This window comes from Choristoneura fumiferana, chromosome 13 (genome assembly GCF_025370935.1).
Source record: "Choristoneura fumiferana chromosome 13, NRCan_CFum_1, whole genome shotgun sequence".
Taxonomy (NCBI): domain Eukaryota; kingdom Metazoa; phylum Arthropoda; class Insecta; order Lepidoptera; family Tortricidae; genus Choristoneura; species Choristoneura fumiferana.
This window is the reverse complement of record NC_133484.1, coordinates 18,741,499-18,763,594: the sequence shown is the minus strand read 5'-3', so window position 1 is coordinate 18,763,594 and position 22,096 is coordinate 18,741,499. Positions and strand designations below refer to the sequence as shown.

The following is a 22,096-nucleotide window of genomic DNA, read 5'->3' as shown; positions in this document are numbered from 1 at the left end:
TTGCTGATGCGTTGCCAACCTAGAGGCCTACGATGGGATACCTCAAGTGCCAGTAATTTCACCGGCTGTCTTACTTCAGCAACTGCTGCTTCACGGCAGGATTAGCGAGATGGTGGTAGCAATCCGGGCGGACCTTGCACAAGGTCCTACCACCTGCAAACAAACATTAAGTTACATTATGTTAGGAGTCAGTTAATTTAGGGTTATTCTTTAATTTAGCTTTAACCCTCTAATTAGCTTGTTACAAACATAATATGTCATTCGCAACGATAAAAGCGACGTTACTTCGCTGTCGGCTACAGCAAGTGGCACAATGTAAATATGTGCAACTACTAACGACCTTCATGATTCTCTAGACAATACTGATAACAACCGCACTCCATTGGAATGCAGATGCAAAAATTAGCGAGAAACTTGTTTGTTTTTCAATGTACAGCAATTACTTAACCGAAAAAATATTTATTCTACGAGTATTAGGAACAGAATTGTTTTTACCACGTCTACTTAACAATACTTATTTAATTGAAACGTTTGACCTTTGTTAATTCAAATCCCTAGTTCCTTAACAAGAGATACGTAGGCGTTGTTCTGTTTACTGTCTACGTAAACAAGTATATTTACTGGCCTGATTATTATCTGGCACTAAAACGTTTACTCTAATTGAAAACAAATTAATCGTTATCCTTAGCTTAAAATTCCCGAACAATTGGCTGAACCTGAAATTCGGTCTCAATGTAGAGGTGATGTCGGAGCGGTCAGCATGGCCAAGAATGCAGTGTCGCATTGCAGTAATCCGCCCCACGGATCGTACTTGCACAATGCAGCCAATGAAAATTGCATCCTACCCGTACGCCGTACGCGATAGTAATTAAGTGTATTGCTGTATATCTGATGAAGGATATGTATGACGTTTTAAAAAATGTTGGTAAACTTATGACGCGTGTAAAATAATGGGTTTACTGATAGGCGATTGCAAACTTTTGATTGTGTTAGGCGGAGATTTATTGTAGGCTACTTAATTGTTGTGATATCAATCGTCGCTTAGAATCATAATAAAAACTTCATTAAACGAGTCAGTGAGCTCATAACGTTTGTGTGAACATTGATTGTTATCGTATTTGAATGATCGGCTGTTATCATTTATTTTATTCGTCTGTTTGTTTAATTTTTTCGATGTCTTACTATGGTTACGACTAATAGTGTTATTCGTTAATAGTTACCGTATTTTTATTATCGGTTTATGTTTTGTAATTATGTAGTTAACTTTCACCTTTTCAAGCTGACGTTTAACCATGTTCTTAGCTCATAAGTATAAAAACCACTTGAAATATCTACGAGCTATATCGTAATTATAAGTCCATTGGCGGTGATTGCTAGTCTTGAGCGCTTTAATCATTTGTACACAATAACAGTAGCTCTCTCTCAATCTAGATGTCATAGTCATAGCCTTAGCTATTACTATTATACACGTCGTCGCTTCAGTTTGCTACGGTGCTATCATTACAAGATCGTATTGTTACACGGATTGATCACTCGCCTTCGTTCATGGCTTCATTGTTCTTGCCACTTTCACTTCGTTTTTTATATCGGCTTTATGGTTTCTGATATCCATACCATAATGTTACGTAAAGCAATAAGTTTTTGATTTGTGTAGTTGAAACTCGAAACCTGCATGTTCATTCGACATATTGAGTACCATGTACGCAATCTGCTGTGTCTGATTTCTAAAGTTCTAAATAGTCGGATTGATTAATTAACTGTTAGCTTCAGGAGATATATACAAATGCAAGCTGCCTTTCTTGGCTAACATTCTTTCGTCTACTACATCGTAGGGAACATGTTATTTGTGACTATAGATTATTTTTCTTGAGTGTAATCTTTCCCACACGAGAGCTCGGTATTTCTTGTAAGCACTGTCATTACGCTTTTTGTCATAAGTCGTACACTACCTGGGTGGGCATGTCTTACTCCAATTGGTATAATAATCGGGTGCTTCGCAGATTCTATAATACTTTCACCGCTATTCGCTTCGCTTTCATGTGCTCTGCTCTTTGTTGCTGTTTGAGGTATTACGATTGCTTCTGCTTTTGTACTCTTGTCGGTTTGGTTTCTTGTTATGCAACGCGTGTGTCACTCGCATGGTGTTAATTATAGTTTTGTCACTTTTTTCTACTTTAACTATGTTTTAAGCTTCATTTTAATATTCAGAATCGTCAGTTACATTGTGAATATCACCAGCTTCACGTATATCATTAGCGAGCATGCCATCTGTACTATAAAACAAGGCATTCCATCTAAATATCAACGGTTCAGCTAGTTTGTTATTTCAATTTATCCGTGTCATATCAATCGCTCAACCGCGGTCTTAACTGAAACAGATCCTCTATTTTTAAACGCCATTTCCTCTTCACGGTTTTGTCACGTAAGTTTCTCGGCCCCTTGTCAGACGTTACGACTGTCAGAGTTTGTCTTTCAAAGTTCTCGAAATAGGGCGCAAGATTGAGTGGGATTTTCTTTGGGGGTCTTATACTGCTACAGTTTATTTTGGATCGTTTGCGGTTTTGCCCTGTTATTTAGAAGAATATACACTTTTCTAGAATGCTTGTTTTTTAATCCTTCATAGTTACTTGCGTTGCGTGGTATCTCCTGATTTTTACCAGATGTCTATTCTAACTAACGCAATCGTTTAATATTTAAAGTAGGTACTTCATTTCCTAGAGATACTGAGTAGACTAAACAAGTTCTGGTGTTTTTCTAGTACCTAATAACACGGTTGCGTATCTAGTTGCATAATTTTGAAAGTCAAAAAAACCGCCGGAACCGTGTATTATTCAGAAAATTTTAAATGATCTTCCTGTAGAACTCCATAGATTAAGTTAAGTTTTTTTTATGACTATTAATGGATTCAGAAAAAAAGAGTTACGATAAGCGATACGTTATGACTTTCAACAATTTATTCAAACTGAGAAGAGGCCTTATTTTATTGTCTAACGCACTTGGGATCACATTCGTTTTTATCACTTCTTTCTGTCACACGCACGGTATGCCTTACAAGGGTAGAAAGAGATGTTGAATGTGAACACGAACGTGGCGTTAGACAATATTCATTTATTTATTGCAAATTGCAACCATGGTATTTAAAGATATTCTTAATTCTAGCCAGTATAAACATGCCTACAATGTAACAGTCAAAATACCACAAACGGGACTTATCACGCTATTATTGCACAAGTAATATTTACCTCGACGTTTCGGCAGTGAACAATAATAAGGGCACTATTAGTTTAATTGATATGGTATTTTACATCACGAAAGTTAAAACGTTATAAGGGTGTAACATTCATATTTATATATTTTTTATATTATATATTATTTTATTATATAACACATTCACACATCTTACATCTATAATACTTATATTATTTAATATCCCATAAATGGCGATCGTTTAGTTCCTATTCCATAAACTCCTGCAGAGAGTAGGGACATTTTGTCTATGAAATATGCTTTCAGTTTATTGGCAAAAGCTATATAATTTTCTTCTTCAGCGATAACCTTCGGAATTTTGTTGAAAATATTTAAAGCCATTGCATTTTTATTGCCTTTGGTAGTCATTTTTAATACGGCTTCTGATTCGGACCCTAGCACACTTCATTACACAAGTGATATACCCCATACAAAACTTATCTATACAGTCGTGTCTTAACCCAAAGGGCAGCAGGCAATCAGGCAGACTGACCCAAGATTAGCACTATACACGTTTTCCCTTACGCAACGAGGGTCATCGTACGCACTGCACTACTTTGTTCCACCCTGTGATTCACGTTACGCGCAGCGTTTGTTTCTAATTATACCTGAAGGTCGTTGAAGTGATTAAAGTTTGCAAACATGTGTTGAGAATGGCGCTTAGTAGCTCTGTCTTATTCCTTGCTGTTATGAAAAAAAATAGACGCATTTATAATTAGCATCCCGCATAATATACGCGAAATAATCTTAACTCGTAATGTGTCAGAAAATGTTCAAGTGATCAAGTCAGTGTTCTTTATCAAAGTTGAATTAATCTGGAAAAGGTAGTTTCTATTATTGGCAAAGTTTTGTGATTTGTGTGAAATAACTAGTTTATAGTTGATAATATAAAAATTGAAAAATTTAACACGGGCCAAGTAAAAATCTATGTTATGTTAATGTCATAAAGGCTTGACATGGAAAACATTTCTAACACTACTTGTACTAATCTTTATTCTGTGCTTTAACTGTGCCTACAAACTTAACTTTTTTATCTTTATAATACACCCACTATACTTGAAATGTTTATAAGGTAATTAACTAAATATAAACAAACTTCAGCTGCCAGATTTGGTACATTCAAGGATTTTAAACATTTAACTTATCTATCATTATAATACAAACTAGACTAGTGTTTTCCAATACAGAAATGTAAATGTTTAGAACCAAGTATGTGGAACATTATATTCTTTGACATATACAATAGTTATTTGTGCAACAAGAGAGCAAAGTCGTTTTTGGTGCGAGTGTTGATTTTGAATCCCGAGTAAGCGAAGGATTCTACAATTGAATCACGAGCGACAGCAAGTGATTCTAGGTTAGAATCCTGAGATTAACGAGGGACTTTTCACCTGAGAACATCGAGGCAAAAAAACTTTCCGATCTACGACACATAAATCTTTTACACCTGATGTGAAAAATCACAAAATAAAGCGACAATTAAAATAAAAGCACATAAAATTAAGAAGGATATTATCATAAAAAATTTCAAAGAAATATAATCAACGATTAAGTATAATCCGATTGTTAAGAAATAAATATAGTACTTAAATACTTAATCATATTTAAAACTTTTTCTCGAAAATGATTCATACAGTCGCCATTACATCTTTAAAAAGTTACTTAAGAATGCCAGACAACGATCAAAAGTCTCCGATAAGTAGACAGGTTTTGAATATGGAACGTAAAAGTATCCAGTAGGTACGACACAAATCTCATACTCGTAACATCGTGCTTTTTAATACTGCAAAAAACCTCATCTTTGTGTCATTAAAAAGGTGGAACAATAAACGTATATTTTTTTATAAAAGTAAACCTTTCAATATGATTTTATTAGGATTTCTATTGTTTGAAACATTAATATAAATAGATTACTTGCGAATTCATTCAATTTGACAAATATTTGATCCAACTTTAAGATAAAGGCAGTACGGAACGATTTTATTTAAAAAAAAAACAAGAGCAGCGGCTTTCGTACAACGAGGTTGCATACTTTATTAAAAGAGTGGGAAAATTGTAATATTTCGGAAATATTTCGCTGTCATATAATTCACTGTTTTTTTTTTTAATTTGTCCTTATTATAATTGATTAATTATTGACATATTTTAATGCTAAAAGTCAACACAGTATTTTTTATTAGGTTGGTATAAAGCTTCTTGCTTAATTAAAAAGTAAAAAAGTAAAATTGAGCGGGATAGTCGTTCATTTATGCTCGTTTTGTTTGTTAATTTATCTTTGTACTTTTTTAGTTTATATTTGAGAAAAGCACCGTACAAGCTTCGAACAATAAGTGCTATACCAAATCCCTCTAGTAATGTACTATATACTTAATATAACAGACGTTTTGTAATTTTGCGGTTATATGTGTATCCGTGGTGGCCTAGTGGTTTGACCTATCGCCTCTCAAACAGAGGGTCGTGGGTTCAAACCCCGGCTCGCACCTCTGAGTTTTTCCAAATTCATGTGCGGAATTACATTTGAAATTTATCACGAGCTTTGCGGTGAAGGAAAACATCGTGACGAAACCTGCACAAACCTGCGAAGCAATTCAATGGTGCGTGGGAAGTTCCCAATCCGCACTGGGCCCGCGTGGGAACTATAGCCCAAGCCCTCTTGTTCTGAGAGGAGGCCTGTGCCCAGCAGTGGGACGTATATAGGCTGGGATGAGGATGTGTATCCGAACGTTTGTTTGTTTCTTTTTAGGCCTACAGAATTTTAAAATCGAACTTAGTATCGGTTTGATCCATCTCTCGCTTTTTTATATTGAAGTGAAAGTGACAGATCAAAGTCAAGTTCACATAAGTAATTGGAATTCAGTGAGTGGACCCAGCACTGTCCTCAGCATTTAAAAAAAAGCTACTTTGTCTCACGGAGTGAGCAAAATGCACTGATTTTTCATAGCCTACTTGTTTGAGCTGCTGAGGTGAAAAATTAGTTTTATGCTCTCTCGTCCGAATCTTAAGTTTACCTTTAAACAGGCAGCCAAAGGTCAAAACCAAGTATATGCTGGATTCTGTAGTGTTCGTTAAATCTTCCGAAGCGAGGGTGGCAAAGAGCCATCGAAATATTGTCAAAGGCGCGTATTTAGGTCGAGGGGTCGGCTTGGAGTAACCCACGGGTTGGAGGCTAGTTTGCCTCTGAGTAGATACGAGTACTATGAATTTTAATTACCTCGACAGTTTTGGGTAAAGGGTGTGGTCAGACATGTACAATAATAAAATTATATGTTTCTAACCACTCTAGATACATTTGCAGGATCATCTAACTAAATGTTAACGGGGAGATGGGGACGTTATTCGAAGGTTTTATGACAAGGAAAAAAATTATAGCCGGTAGATTAAAGAAAGGTGACATGTGAAAGAGCCCTTTGTGGCCAATTTACAGAATAAATAAGCATATCAAAATGCAAGTTAATCGAGCCAAGAAGTAGTAGTGAAGTAAATTCCAGATGAAGGTAATGACAGTTTTGATTGATTAGGTATAATATAATTCGTTATTTTGAAATCTACTGAAGTCCAGTGCCAAAGATAACAAAGTTCATTAAAAAATAAGCTAAATAATCACCGTCTGTCCATGGTCACGTAAACAGCTGTTTCCCAAAACATAAAATCTGACGTCCCTCCATAAAAGTAGAACCTTGAGCGCAGCGTAAACAAAAACCATGGATTTATTCCAAAAGACACGTCACGCGTATGTATGGTTCACCAGCTTTGATCTACGGCTAGAATCGGTGGTAAAAAAGACGATTAATAGAAAAAATACTACAACTGACGTTAATCCTGAAGACGGAAAACTTAATCTAGACTTAGTTTAGCTGAAGAAATTAGTTTTCTGAAAGCTGACAGTTTTGCTGGCAGCAGATAAAACACTAAGAGTAAACCCAAACAAATTACCAAGTAGTTTTTGTTGGAGCTGTCGTTCTTGGAACAACCTCATTTGCTCAACTTTGTTTTCATTGTTTTCTGTACCCATAACACAAGCTTTGCTTACTTTGGGACTAGGTCAATTGGTATCAAGTGTCCCGCGATATTTATTTATTAGGTCTTAATCGGTCTAGTCGATCCCTCCACAGTCTGTTCCATAATTTTTTGGATTGTAACTCCTACAAATGTCATTCAAGTTCTTTCTCCACTCGCTTCGGTCTTCTGTGTAGTGGCAAACTATTTTTCGACGTTTTTGTCGAGACTCAACGGGTTATGCTGTCTCGATCAGCCTGAAACCTTATAAGCTAACACAGTTGGTATCACAATCATTTTCACCACTTCTTTCTATCACACGGCATAAGACAAGGGTAGAAAGAGATGGAGAATGCGATCGTGAACGTCAGCGCTTTAGACAATACGGCCTCGGGTCTTAGCAAATAATAAATAACAATTAGGGGCTGTTTCACCACCCATTGATTAATTTTATTCGACGGATAAAATGTGATGCCGTCTCCGTCTATTCGAACAAAACAAACACGCTTTTAACTTGTTTACTTTTTTAACCCATTAAAAACGAGACGCAAATATCAAATTTATCAAAGAGACCTCACGATACTTCCGTCAACTAGTCTGTCACAGAAACACTCATTTCTTAGCAATACCACGCAATACGCTAAAGAAAAGACAAGGAATTCACATACTATTCTCTAATGAGGGTTTTCATCGAAAGAAAGAGAAGACATTTATTCACTGACACAGAAGACATATTGAAATAAAAAAAAAATACATGAAAATATTAAATACAATATACACAATGTTGTGTGTCCCCGCGAAAGTGAAACGGTCGCTGACTCAGCATTATGCTGAAGCGTTAAACGCCTGCAGCGCTGATTTTCTGCCAGAACCGTCTGTGACTCACGGAACGATACACAAATATAATAAATAAATAAACCACTTATCTATACATACACAAATAAACTTAAGAGAAAAAAAATAACTATAACAAACCAAGAAATAAATAAATTACAACGAACAATAATTAAAAGACAGAAGAAAAAATGGATTGTTTAAAAACATCATCGGTTTGCGAAATATCGCTAGATGGCGTTAGTATCGTCAGCTCCGTTTGACGTTTGCTCGTGATTGGCTCATTTAGTTATTTAACCAATCACGAGCAAACGTCAAACGGACCTCACGATACTAACGCCATCTAGCGATATTTCGGCTCCGTGAAAACCCTCATTGATTAACCTGTCCTCTCCCAGAGGCACAAATTTGTGCCCAAATTCCTTTGATCCTGTTATCCTGGGAGATGACAGATTAAGAGTAGATAAACCGTATCCAATAGCACCAGACTAACTTTAGACTACATTTCTACTCAATTTTATACGAAACAGTTTGGCAATAGACAGACAAAGTTTCCGATTTATCTCAAGAAATAATATGTTAAACAGATGGCGGCTTAGACTTATCCTGTTATGAAATGGTTTGCATCAGACGTTGTTATTCCGAGCGCGGCTCGATATCTCGTAGTAACACGTACTACAAAGCTTCACAAGTTTACAACAGCTATTTCATTCATTAATTAATGTGCACGCTTTAAAACACGGCGCCGTATATCACATGATGTAACTTATGATTATGATTCATAAGATCTATCGTTTTTTGTCACATCGTCATTGTTATAGAGTGTTCCCAATACAGCTTCTGTATTTATTGCTATATCAACAATTTTGAGGTCTTCGTTGTCCCTTTCTCGTATGAGTTCCACTAATATTATAAATGCGAAAGTTTGTAAGTCTGCTTGTTACTTCATCACGTCTAAACCACTGCACCGATTAAGATGAAATTCGGTATACAGATAGTTTCGAGTCCCAAATAAGGACATGGGATAGTTTTTATCCAACATAATTCCCGCGGGATAGCGATAAACGAATTTTACGCTGACGGAGTCGCGGGCAACAGGCTAGTATTATATAATAATATATAAATAGTAAATAATTATGTGAAAGAAAAGGACCAGAAGCCTGTTACGAACCCTTGCAAAAGTTTTCAAAAGTTTTACTCTTATAAAAATCGATGTATCTCATCTTACCGGTTGTTATGTATTGACGTAGCCTTCTTCCAAGAATAAATCTTAATATCTTGTCATAACAACTATAAGCTTTTCCACACATATAAATAAGTGTTAAACGAATAGCAATAATGCTGTCGAACCGCGAGAAACCAAAGTGGTAAATTATACTGGCCTGGATTCCAGCGTATGCTTAAAAACTCAATACATATATAGGTGAATCCATTAAACCATTGCCGAACTCTGAGTGCTGTGTTCATCATCACAGTCACAACTCTGGCAGTATTCCAGCAAATCGCGATAGTAAATTTAACACTGTCCACCCTATAAGAGCCCTTCTGTCAACAGTTGCTATGGTCACGTTTGACCTATTTTTACGACTATAGTCGTGTGATGTGGCGTATGTCGCTATTATAAATCGTATTCTCCTTTCGAGTGGAAGATACTCGACAAAACTATTAAGACGGAGATAGTTCCCGGTTCCAGCGACCTGCTGCATGGCATACAATTCGACAAGGTCATCGCTTCCCAGTGCGCACCGTTTTCGCCATTTTAAGTCATACTTACACATCCAAAATATTTATGAAAACTTGAAAATTAACATTATATATTTTTAGATTTCTTAGCGCAGCGAATAAACACAGGGTTCCATTTTAAATTAACGTCTGGCGGCTGTCAGCGCATAACAGAATGTTGAAGGAACCATTATTACAATAGCAAATGAAACTACAACCTCTTTTTTCTTGATGATCAATCATTTACAATAGCATAGTGGTATGAAGTGACGATGAGCTGGATATACTTAGGCACTTTCCGGTTCCATCGGGATGGTTTCCTTCTCTTTGATGTTAACACGTTATGCTGATATTTGAATGTGGAACGTTGCAATCAAAATTACAAAATTAAGTAACCTGTGGACGTTGAAAGTATTAATAAATCTTTTCATAGATACATTTTATAAGTTTTTATATAGAGGATTATACATTTAGCTTTTATACCCACCAAAAACGGGTATATATTCTAAAAATGACTGATAGTTTTTGGTGAACTAATTAGAGCGCCCGTCACTTGTCAAGCTAAACTTTTCGTTACATCGGCCTACACGAGCTCCGTCCCCCGCAAATCGCAAACTTTGCGGGTGATCTAGACAAGCGTGAAACCAGGCGTTATTTGAAGTATTTTATTTCGAAATAAAGGTAACGATCGTTTTACTACGTCTAGGCAGTAAATCATATAAGCATGGAATTATTAAAGCTAAATGCGAGGAAATTAGACCTTAAGCTTATATTTATATTATACAAGCACCAGTAATAACCAGCGATTGGTTTTAGTGTTTTAAAGCAAATGACAGTAAGTTTCAAGTTTATCGTTAACTACCAGATAGTAATTATTTTTTGAAATTGCTTCGAGCAGCAATGTTTTGCGTACAATAATTTAAACATTACAGAAAAGGAGGTATCTTTGTCATGTCAACAAATGCGAAGTTTCGTATAAAAACAAATTGGTGATAATTTGTATTCATTACTAGCTTTTGCCCGCGGCTTCGCCCGCGTTGAATTCGGTTATCGCGCGCCGTTCCCTCGGGAACTATGCATTTTCCGGGATAAAAAGTAGCTTATGTCACTCTATGGCCCATAAACTATCTCCATGCCAAAAATAATGTCGATTTGTCTTTCCGTTTCGACGTGAAAGACGGACAAACATACAAACACACACACTTTCGCATTTATAATATTAGTAGGGATATTTTAATATAATTTACGAGTGGCTTACACACACCTGACTTCTTTCGTTTCCATTACTATGCGTGCATGAGGTAAGGTGCTCTGGCTGCGGTCTGCTGACCTGAATCCGAAGTGAACCGTGAAACCGATGTCTTACACGCCGTTATAGTGGCTTCAGAATTTATCGTGGCGTTTATTAGTCAAATACCATGCTCAAGATTAAATTATGGGCTGAGCTATATAATTTTATGCATTATTGTAGAAGCAGCTACTACAATACTGCATACTACTAAGTAGCTGTTCCTGGCGCGTCTCTGTTACCTTCTTGTGTCTGTATTTTTAAAGTCTGTATTCTTCATTTACGAAGCTAGAAGTTCCGAGTTCCTAGGAGTGTGGCGTAGCGTAGGGCAATTCTTTAGGACATCAAGTAAGATTCGTTTTAATAACGACGTCCGATTGGCGTCCGGATAAGTGGTTAGAGAAACAAATATCTTTAGAATTGGGGTTAGGCATTTATGCACTATCAGCTGTTGCCCGGACAGTTTGCGAAGAATTAGTTTATCGCTATCCCGCGATAACATCCAATTTTTCGGGATAAAATTATCCTAAGCGTTTATCTAGGTTTCAAACTATCTCTGTGAGAAATGTTATCTAAATCCGTTAAGTCGTTTTTGCGTCATTGACTTAACAAACATCAAAACTTGCGCATCTAAAATATTAGTAGGATTAACAAACAAACGTAACGACGGTACCCAACACAAACGCCGAACGTACCTAACATTCAAGACAAACAGTAACTATCTTTACCAATTGTCCTCCTGTAGACAATAAATGTACTAAACAAACCGTCATAATGAACCGCGACTACTATAAAGTATCGTACACCAACCGCATGACGACAATAAGCGATGACGTCCTCGACAACGACAACGACACGGAGTTCAACGCCAACCAGTTCAAACTGTTCGACGACTTCACGACGGACCTTCGGATGAACTTCAACTCGAGCAGCTTCCAAATGCGGAGGCGCGGGGACCCCAATGATTCCGGTGTCGACATGGAAAACGGGAATCCGTTGGACGATGTCAATGACGGTGATCTGGTAAGTCCTGGTGTTGTCGGGGAGCTTGCTTTTATTGCCGCAGCAAAAACATAACCAGACGAATACTGAGTATTCGTTTCGTTTCGAATACTACTAGCAAGCTGTATTTTGGCATGGGAGCATAGTGGGTTCATTATAGACGGTACTAACATAGACAGACATAAACTAAGTTTTTCAGACTTTTCTTATTGGTTGTGCATAAGAGCTACCTTCGTAACATATTTCATGAAAGAGCAACAGACCTAATTATTTGATATTAATTTCAGCTTTGATACCGCCACGCGTTCCTCAGAAAAAGGGTCCTAATAGTCGGACAGACAGACGAACTGACGACCTGGCCCCCCTTTAAAATATATAAATCTGTAACTTTCTGGCATCCTATGAAGAAAGTTTACCCAGCACTGGTCTAAAAGTTACAGGGTTTTCACAGAGGCGAAATATCGCTAGATGGCGTTAGTATCGTGAGGTCCGTTTGACGTTTGCTTGCGATTGGCTCATTTAGTTTTATTTAACCAATCACGAGCAAATCACTGTTTTAGACTGAGCACAATAACACCTTGTATATACTATGAAACAAAAGCGCATCGACCTCCAAGCCCCAAGCAAAGCCGACGCCTCGTCGATGCTAATCGGAAACGACCGCGTGGCACCGATCACTCAAGTGCCGGCGCCACCCATTGTGCCGCCGGAACCCGCAACGGAACCCCGCCCATTGTCCACTACAGTCCCCGGTGTCTGTCACAGCGACTTCACAGGGCATTTTTTAAGATCACACAAGTACCTAATTGACCTTTTGGAATAATTGGCGAAAATAGTGAACTTGTCTTGCGCGTTGAAGAATGGTATATGTAGGTACTAAATATTGCAGCAGCTGACTTATTGGCGGGGTAAGAAAGAATCTTATAAGTTATCTAATGTGCATGATATATTATTTATTAGGTACAATTTTGTGAAAAACACTTAATCCGGAACCAATAAAATAAATAAGAAGTCAAATTATTTCAGCCAGCTCATACAGTCCTTATTCGGATATTAATTACACTTCGACCTGAGAAACTCAGTAATACTATAAATAAAATAAGAGAAAAACAAAAAAAAGACGATCAAAAAGGAACAATGAAAAAGGAATTCATGTTCCTTGAACTCTTATGAGGCATATTGATAAAATTACTAAATTAAAAGATTCAAAATTATAAGCCAGGTACGGTCCGACAAGTTTCGATGTTTTTGGAAGATCTTTTATTTATGAGTGCGTTCACGACGGTGGTAAAAGGAATTGTTGAAGTTAATGATATCAGACATTTTGAATCAAGTTGTAGGTAATAAGTGTGGAAAGTAAATTGATGTTCATGGAAGTCTAGAAACACGCTACTAAAATATGTATAATAGTTGATTCATGATTTCCTATTGCAGAAGAACGATGTAACTAATGCGGTTTCTAATCCATTATTGTGGGGTAAATATTCAGCGTTTACGCGGTGGTTTTTTTCCTAATTACCGTATCGGCAAGTATTATTAAAATTGATGATGCTCAGGGTTAAATTTTTGTGAAAACTCACCGCACCGATCCTAAATTGTTGCATGATCAACGTTTCCTTCCGTTGTGCTAATAAACGTGGAATAGTAATGACGTTTAAACGTCATTCGGTTAGCCGAGCGGTCGAAACGCTCCAATATTCACCCTACCGTTTCAAAAATTACTCTCAACTCGTGCTAATAGCATTTGTTTGTTACACAACATACATGAGTAATTTAGTTATGGTAATAAAGCAATGACCTATATACGCCATTCCCAATTGGATCAACGTTTAATATAAAGGTTGGGTAAAAAATTGACGCCGGAAGAAAACTGCCTTAAATCCTTTAGTTTTTTTTTTTTATTCGACTGGTTGGCAAACGAGCTAGTGGGTCTCCTGATGGTAAGAGATCATCACCGCCCATAAACATCTGCAACACCAGGGGTATTAGGGGTTTTTAGTTAGCTCATTTTACTTCAAGAAAACATTATTTTATATTCAAAAAGAAACAAAGCGGCATTCGAAGATTTTCTAAAATTCGCTTGTCTCACTTAGGAATCGAACCAGAGAGTTAAGCATTCAAAAAATAAACACAAAGTCTCTAATAAACATTTGGTATTTGAAATAAAAAGGAAACGTGAAACATAACATTAAATTTATTTTGTCATCAATTCTGATACGAAGAACACGTAAACGTGAAAGAAAATTTTAGAAAATCTTTGTGTACTTTTATTTCTTAAAAAAACCCTGTAAGTAAAATGAGCTAACTAAAGGATTTAATGGAGTTTCCCTCCAGGACACATAATTTTTTTCCAACCTGTATAAATGTCACGATAGGTATGCGTAAACAGCAAAAACGTAAATGCTTTAACCCCGTACTCTAAAGCGAACAATTCTAATTGTCTCTAAACATTGTTTTGGTGCCTAAAACGACATGCTTTTATGCGTCTGTAACCTTTTGAGTTCACCATTGTCATGCCTTACGCATCTCGTGTTTCGTTTAATTTATTGTCCTTCTCCAATGGGAACTCGTTTTAACCAATGACGTAAGTACTCAGTGAGTCACAGTATGTCACTAAGCCCATGTGTTAATGTTACTAATGTGGTTTTCATACGAGGGGAACAGAACACATAATAAATGCAAAGACGTATTAGCGCGCCAGAACAGGAAACGAATGGCCTCCCTCTGTCATATTTGAAATTTGGATCAATAACAGTTGGTCGTTTTGAATTTGGTACTCGTATTGATACCGTTGGAAGTTGTAACGTGACCGAACGGAATTTAAATATCGATTGAACATCCTGTTTTTATGAGTATTGCTTTTACAGAGGGTTGAAACGAAAGTATTTCCGTGTTAACTTTAATTGCGTGCAGTTCAGTACTTTAATGCCTCGATAAAAATATTACTTACCTTACACAACACGGGATTGCTCGCGATCGACCTTGACCAGTTAACTTTTCATATTTCGACCGTAATCACTCTCAAGCGGATTACCTCGCGACATTAAGCTGCCACCTTCACCCATTTCACCTTATAAGGTCCTCGCTTTAACAGTTGCATTTCGGCTTGTTACAGTTGGAGAACGAAGTTATGCTAGATCCTTGGAGCAGCATGGACTCTTCAAATTCACCGTTAACTGACTCCGGACCGTCCGCCAGCGATGACTGCACCCCTTCGACGTCGAGCGAGCCCCCTCGCGGGTCCCAAGACCCCTCCCCTCTCTCACCGGACGCGCGCCGCCCCATGGACCCTGCAGACACCAAACCCAAACCCTTACCCCCTAAAACAGACAAGGCGCGCTCCAGAGACCTCACGCTGGCACTCGAGACCTTGGGACCCGACCCCCTACGCCGCCCACATTTCCTCGACGACGACTACCCACTCCCGTCCAAATCAAATATCGAATGCCGCATCCCTAAACCCCACTTCCTTGATCATTCGCCGTCACCAGATGAATTCGACGAACGCAGCGACATCACCAATCCTAATTTCCTAGATGATGAAGTAGATGACGACAATCAGGCACAAAAGAAAGCCGGCGCCCTTCCCAAAAAACCTGTAAAGACACCAACGTATTTACCTCAAGACGAAAGACCGCACAGAACGAATTATAGAAGCACGCTGCATTACGGGTTAGAAAATGCGGCAAGGTCTAGCGAACGCGACAAACGGGCTTCCCAACTGTACAGGGGGACGTGGCCAGGGGAGCGCGACGTTTGGACCGGCCACGATTCCGCCAGCGTCAGAAGCTTTTCCAGCAACGGATCCACTGAAGGCCACCGGCCATCCTCAAATTTAGAAAACAAAATGGAATGCGTCTGCTCTCTAATATCCCTCCTCAGCCTGTCACCAGAAAACAACGCCGATCTCAGCGGACCTCTATTAGAAATGAGCAGATCGGTGGAAAGCTGTATCGCCATGAGACAAGCCGGTTGCATACCATTATTGGTGCAGCTGATCCATTCGAAAGTGCCTAGAGAGACTCGAGATCGCGCTGCAAAAGCGCTACGAAACATTATACACACGCAGACCGACGACAAATCCGGCAGGCGGGAAGCGAGAGTGTGGAGACTATTAGAACAAGTCCGAGAATACTGCTACATATTAGAAGACGTCGTGGAGAACAGAAAGGAAGGGAAAGAAGTTATCGAGGATGATGGTACAAAGCATCCGAGCCAAAGTGTCGCGGCGCTTATGAAGCTCTCTTTCGACGAGGAACATAGGCATGTGGTGTGCCAACTGGGCGGGCTTCAGGCACTCGCAGCCTTGGTGAGTGGGGACCAGGCTGCGCACGGCAGCAGAACTGATGACAACACCTGCCTCACCATGAGGAAATACGCGGGCATGACCCTGACGAACCTGACCTTTGGCGACGGAAACAACAAGTCCCTGCTGTGCTCGTTTAAAGACTTCATGCTCGCGCTGGTCGAACAGCTGGAGTCGCCCAATGATGACATGAGACAGGTACGAATAATTAACTAATTAAATAAAGTTGTTTCATTACTTTACTGATATTTGAGAGAGATTTTAATTTTGTCGTTTCTCTTCTTTTCCAGGTGACAGCGGCAGTATTAAGGAACCTATCATGGCGTGCTGATTCGAGCAGCAAAAAAGTTCTAAGAGAAGTGGGTGCCGTCGAAGGTCTTACTAAAGCGGCGATGACCTGCCAGAAGGAAGCTACCCTCAAATCTGTGCTGTCAGCCCTTTGGAACTTGACAGCGCATTGCTCGATGAATAAGGTAGCTCTGTGCTCAGTCGACGGAGCCTTAGGATTCCTAGTTGACATGCTAAGCTATGACTCGCCAACAAAAACGCTAGCGATAGTAGAAAATGCCGGCGGCATCATGAGGAATGTGTCGAGCCACATCGCCGTCCGCGAAGATTACAGGCAGATTCTCCGGGAGAGAAACTGCTTGAGTGTCTTACTGCAGCACCTCAAGTCGCCGAGTCTAACCGTCGTCAGCAACTCTTGCGGCACCCTCTGGAATCTCTCCGCGAGGTGCCCACAGGACCAGCAATTCCTATGGGACCACGGCGCCGTGCCGATGCTACGAAGCCTAATCCACTCCAAGCACAAGATGATAGCCATGGGCTCCGGCGCTGCCCTCAAAAACCTACTGAACTCTAAACCAGGAAAGACGCACATAATCTCACTCGATACAACCGCGAGGACAATGAACTTACCAGCTTTACCCACACTAGGAGCCAGAAAACAAAAAGCTCTAGAACAAGAACTGGACCAGAACTTAGCTGAAACGTGCGACAATATAGAACCGGCGACGTCTCCTACCACTAGTAACAGGGAAGAGAAAAATCTCTTCACAGCTACTGAGCGCCAGATCGCTATGAATTTGGAAAGGCACAGAATGACGTCCAGTTCACCCTTGATGGGTGCTCTGACGTCACAGATATCGCTCAGTCACAGCGCACACTTGGCTAGCTATTTGAGCTGCAGTAACACTCTACTGAAAGGTGCATTGGTCACGCGCTCTACAACGGGAAGCTCCAATAACGTAAACCGTTCAGACAGCAAGGATTCCGTAACGAGCACGCATTCGGACACAGTTTTCGAAAGAGTCATGCGCACTGGCAAAGTTCCCGTGCCGACACCTAGAAACAAAGGACTGATGAAGAGTGAGACGGGCGGCGAAGCGTTTAAAATAGCCTCGAAACCTTCAGCCAAAGACGGTTTCCTCAGATACTCTACGCAACCCCCAATACCGCCACCAAGAACTACTGACATGAGAACCAACTACACGGAATCTGGTTATGACGTCGACCAGGATTCCTGCGACCAACCCATAGATTTCAGTAGAAAATACTCGGAAACCAAAACGAGCGAGCCCGAACCGTCCCTAGCTGAAGATAAACCCAAGTCGGAACCCACTAAGAAGTATAAAAAAGACAGTCCGAGCACATTCGGCGATTACCAAGAGACTGATCTGGATCAACCGACGGATTATTCCCTGCGTTACGCGGAGCATCATTCAGAAAACGGTTCCGACGTCTCTGACCCGCCCGGACCTTCCGTTCACGAGGACACGCTCAAACACTTCGCCACCGAAGGCACTCCGTACGAAACGCCCATAATCTTCTCAACCGCCACATCCATGTCCGATTTACGAATTATAGGTAAAGACGGGAAACCTAAAACGACACCTAGTGTTAAAGAAAACCCTGAAGTCATGACGCATTCCGACGAAAAAGACACGTGTTCAATAGAAGATCCTCCGAGACACGATAACGACAGAGCTATAGTTACCCCACAGAATCCTGAGCCTATCCCGGAGAAACGTAGCGTATTCGATACCAAATTCAGTTCGGGTATGATCAGCCCCGAAAAGCCTGTGAACTATTGCGATGAAGGGACGCCGGGGTACTTCTCTAGGGTTTCTTCGCTAAGCAGTCTCGGCGAGCCCACTGAAGAAGACAGCTTGGCGAAGAAGAATGCGATGGCTACCATTAACGTGGAACCCAGCGTTCAGGACCAAAGTGCTAGCTCTTCCAAAGATAAAGAAGGTGAGTTTTTAAATGAATAAATTTCTTAATGAAATCAGCATTGTGTGGTGCTAAATAAAGAAAGGCTTAGGGGCTGTTTCACCATCCATTGATTAGTGTTAACTGACGGTTAAATGTGAAGCCGTCTCCGTCTATTCGAACAAAACAAATAGAGACGGCATCACATTTAAGACGTCAGTTAACACTAATCAATGTATGGTGAAACAGCCCCTTAGTGAATGTAATACTAGTGATATCTATGCTATGACAGAACGCTGTCTTTATTGTACGACGAAAGACCTTGAGCTGTTTACATTACATTCGCGACCTAAATGGTCTTTATTTTCAGTTTGCACCCTAAAATAATGCTTAGAAGCTGTGCCCGTTTGATACATTATATGAGAATTTTGAAACAATATCCAAAATAAAGCTGGTGGACCACGTCTAGGGCGTGAGTAAAAAGTCTGTCAAAAAAGTTAGGTCCCAGGAGGAAATACCTATTAATGTAACAACTGTTAACATAACTTTGAAAATGGCTGTTTGTTATTATGCATTTCGCTTATGTGAAAAGTGAATATTATTTAGCGAGGTTGTACAGTCACCAGCAGCAATATCTGACACATCAAGCGTGCATAAATATCTGATACGACTCTATTTCTAGGGCCGGAAGGACGTGTCAGATATTTTTGCACGCTCCGCTGTGGCAGATATTAATGCTGGTGACTGTACCACACGCTGGTTTTTGACCTGTGTCACTTAACCTTCCAGGATCGAAGGCGGTGACGTTCGCGACGGAGCCGGTGGCCCGGTCGCAGCCGTCGACGCCGGGCCGGCTCGCCGAAGACACGCCGCTGATGTTCTCTCGCTCGTCCTCGCTGGGCTCGCTGCCGTCCGCGGACGACCAGCCCGACCAGGGCTCCGTGCTGTCCTCAGTCAGGTCAGTGCCCTCTCATTTGGGTGGCCCGGTCACAGCCGTCGACGCCGGGCCGGCCCGAAGACATGCCGCTGATGGATTAGTTCCCGATCCGCCGGATTCTTGCTTGTTTTGTTGACTTCAATTACCCAGAAATCGGTTTGATTCATCATCATCATCATCATCATCATCCCAGCCTATAAACGTCCCACTGCAGGGCACAGGCCTCCCCTCAGAATGAGAGGGCAGAGGTTCGTGGGTTCAAACCCCGGCTCGCACCTCTGAATTTTTCGAAATTCATGTGCGGAATTACATTTGTAATTTACCACGAGCTTTACGGTGAAGGAAAACATCGTGAGGAAACCTGCACAAACCTGCGAAGCAGTTCAATGGTGTGTGTGAAGTTACCAATCCGCACTGGGCCCGCGTGGGAACTACTGCCCAAGTTTGATTAATATTTGTAACGAAATAGCATAATTTTCCAGGAAAAACACCACCTTAGTCTTCAATAATATGATTAAAGCCACATGTCCATAGTTTTCTGTAACTGAAAAATTCCGACGAAACAAGAATCTATCAAGGGAACTAATTCGCTGATGGTTCTCGCGCTCGTCCTCGCTGGGCTGAGTGCCTTCTACGGACGACCAGCCCGGCCAAATTTGTTGATTTCAGTTTAAAGATCGTAATTTATTGTCTCGAGAAAACAATTTCGCTGATATGAGAATTTCTTCATCTCACCTGATGAAAAGTGCAGGCCAAAGGTATCATGTATCACACTGGTTAAGGGGTTTGCTCCTGGTTAGCTCATGGGCAATGTCCCGTTAGATGGCGCTGTTATCATAGTTCCTTTTTTCAGGTTTTTTTCGTAAATTATGAAGAATTATTTCACCAAAAACTAATGGCGGGAGTATCTAAGCGTAACCGATTTTTTGACCCCACACTCGAAATGAAATATTCCGCCAAAGCCGCAAACGAGGTGCTTTACTTTGAACGTCAATTGCGGCCGTACACGGACACTAGGAGCTCACGCACACACTCAAATAGACAGCGCCAGCTAGCGAAAGTCTATTGCGACACTTAGCTACCCGATCGGGGTACTCCTTCGAGTAATATTCACATTTCTTTATCGAGTCACGAAATTTTGTACCAACTGTACTTTACTCGAAAATTTTACTACGACCTATAAAATCTATAAGTATTTTATTGATAATTAGAAGCAGGGTCTTGGATAACTGTTCGCATATTATAATACGAGCCAAACGCCTTTCAAGTGTTCATAATATGTGTACGATAAATTGAGAAATTACCGAGATTCTGATCACGGTTTCTTGTCTTGGTTGATGGTCTTGCTATTATTCAGGTTATATTTATAGTTACTTTTCGTAGTTACTACCATGCTAAAGTGGTCATGATCGTCGGTTGAAAATCAGTAGCAAATCTACAGGACGAGTTTCTTGGGAAAATAGTGCGGAGGTTTTTCCTTACCTTCCACGCCGCAGAGCTGGAGTTTGGAATTCGTAGTTGGCAATAGAGAGCGCTGCCACCAGGGCTCTTAGTCACCTTGTACGACACGCACAGGAATGCCCAGGCAATCAAGTTTATCAAGGGCATCCGTAAGGCCAAAGTCCCTTAAGACACTGTTACACATGCTCTTTAGTAGCAAGAAAGCATGCTACTATTGAGCAAATGCTAGCTAGTAGCATGTGTGAACAGGACATGCTACTATCGAGCATGCTTATTAGTGGCAAGCTCGAGACGGGGTGGAAGGGGGAAAGGTATTAAGCAAGTGTGAACGCGTTTGCTTCAGTCCAGTAACGAGCATGTGTAACAGTGCCTTTAGACATACCTAATATTTTATGAACAGTGCTTCGTGTAAGCTCTTTCTATCAAGAGGTAATAAAAACCATACAGAGTTTACTATCCTAATTATCATCATCATCATCACTCAATTTCTGTGGTAAGACTTTTAGTAGAGAATTAGTAATCCTAAGCTGCTAATATCAATTATTAATAAGTTGCTAACCATGAAAAGAGTTGACGAAGAGTTTATCTAGGCTTCTGCATCTGGATTTCTCAGTTCGTATATATATTACTAAGCTTTATCCGCGGCTTCGCTCCCGCGTGAAAAAAAAATCTACTCTGTAGTGTAGGTATTCGAATAAAAAAAAAAAAACTTCTTGCACCTCTGCGATCCTCAAGGAATACGTTTGCCAAATCTCATGCATTTTTAGGCCATGTTTTTGCCTTTATAGGTATAAATAAATACTTACGAAATACTTACATAACAGCAAAAGTTCACCCACTCGCGATAACTGGTATCAAATTGCGGTAAAAAATTATCCGTGCTAATTTGTACTACTTATATAAATTGAATTTGTTAGATATCATAACCGATGATTTGGCACAATCAGCAGAAGACTACGAGCAGTTCAAAATCATCTACACTACCTTTGTTACCTTCGAGTCGAAAACAGTTGTCGATTCGTTCAATAAACTACCTATAGTAAGTATTATCTGCTAGGATTTTTTTCCGATCCGCAGGTTTGTAGTCGTGCGT

General features: G+C 40.0%; 1 protein-coding gene across 1 annotated transcript in view; it reads left to right on the top strand.

Moving 5' to 3' along the window:
* LOC141434244 (uncharacterized) overlaps positions 1–22,096 on the top strand; it is a gene marked incomplete in the record, with an annotated part of 104,394 nt that overhangs the window by 19,569 nt on the left and 62,729 nt on the right. Inside the window, 4 exon segments of the mRNA XM_074096627.1 lie at positions 11,794–12,109; positions 15,204–16,592; positions 16,685–18,647; positions 19,395–19,563. Coding sequence (XP_073952728.1) covers positions 11,861–12,109; positions 15,204–16,592; positions 16,685–18,647; positions 19,395–19,563 — 3,770 coding nt within the window.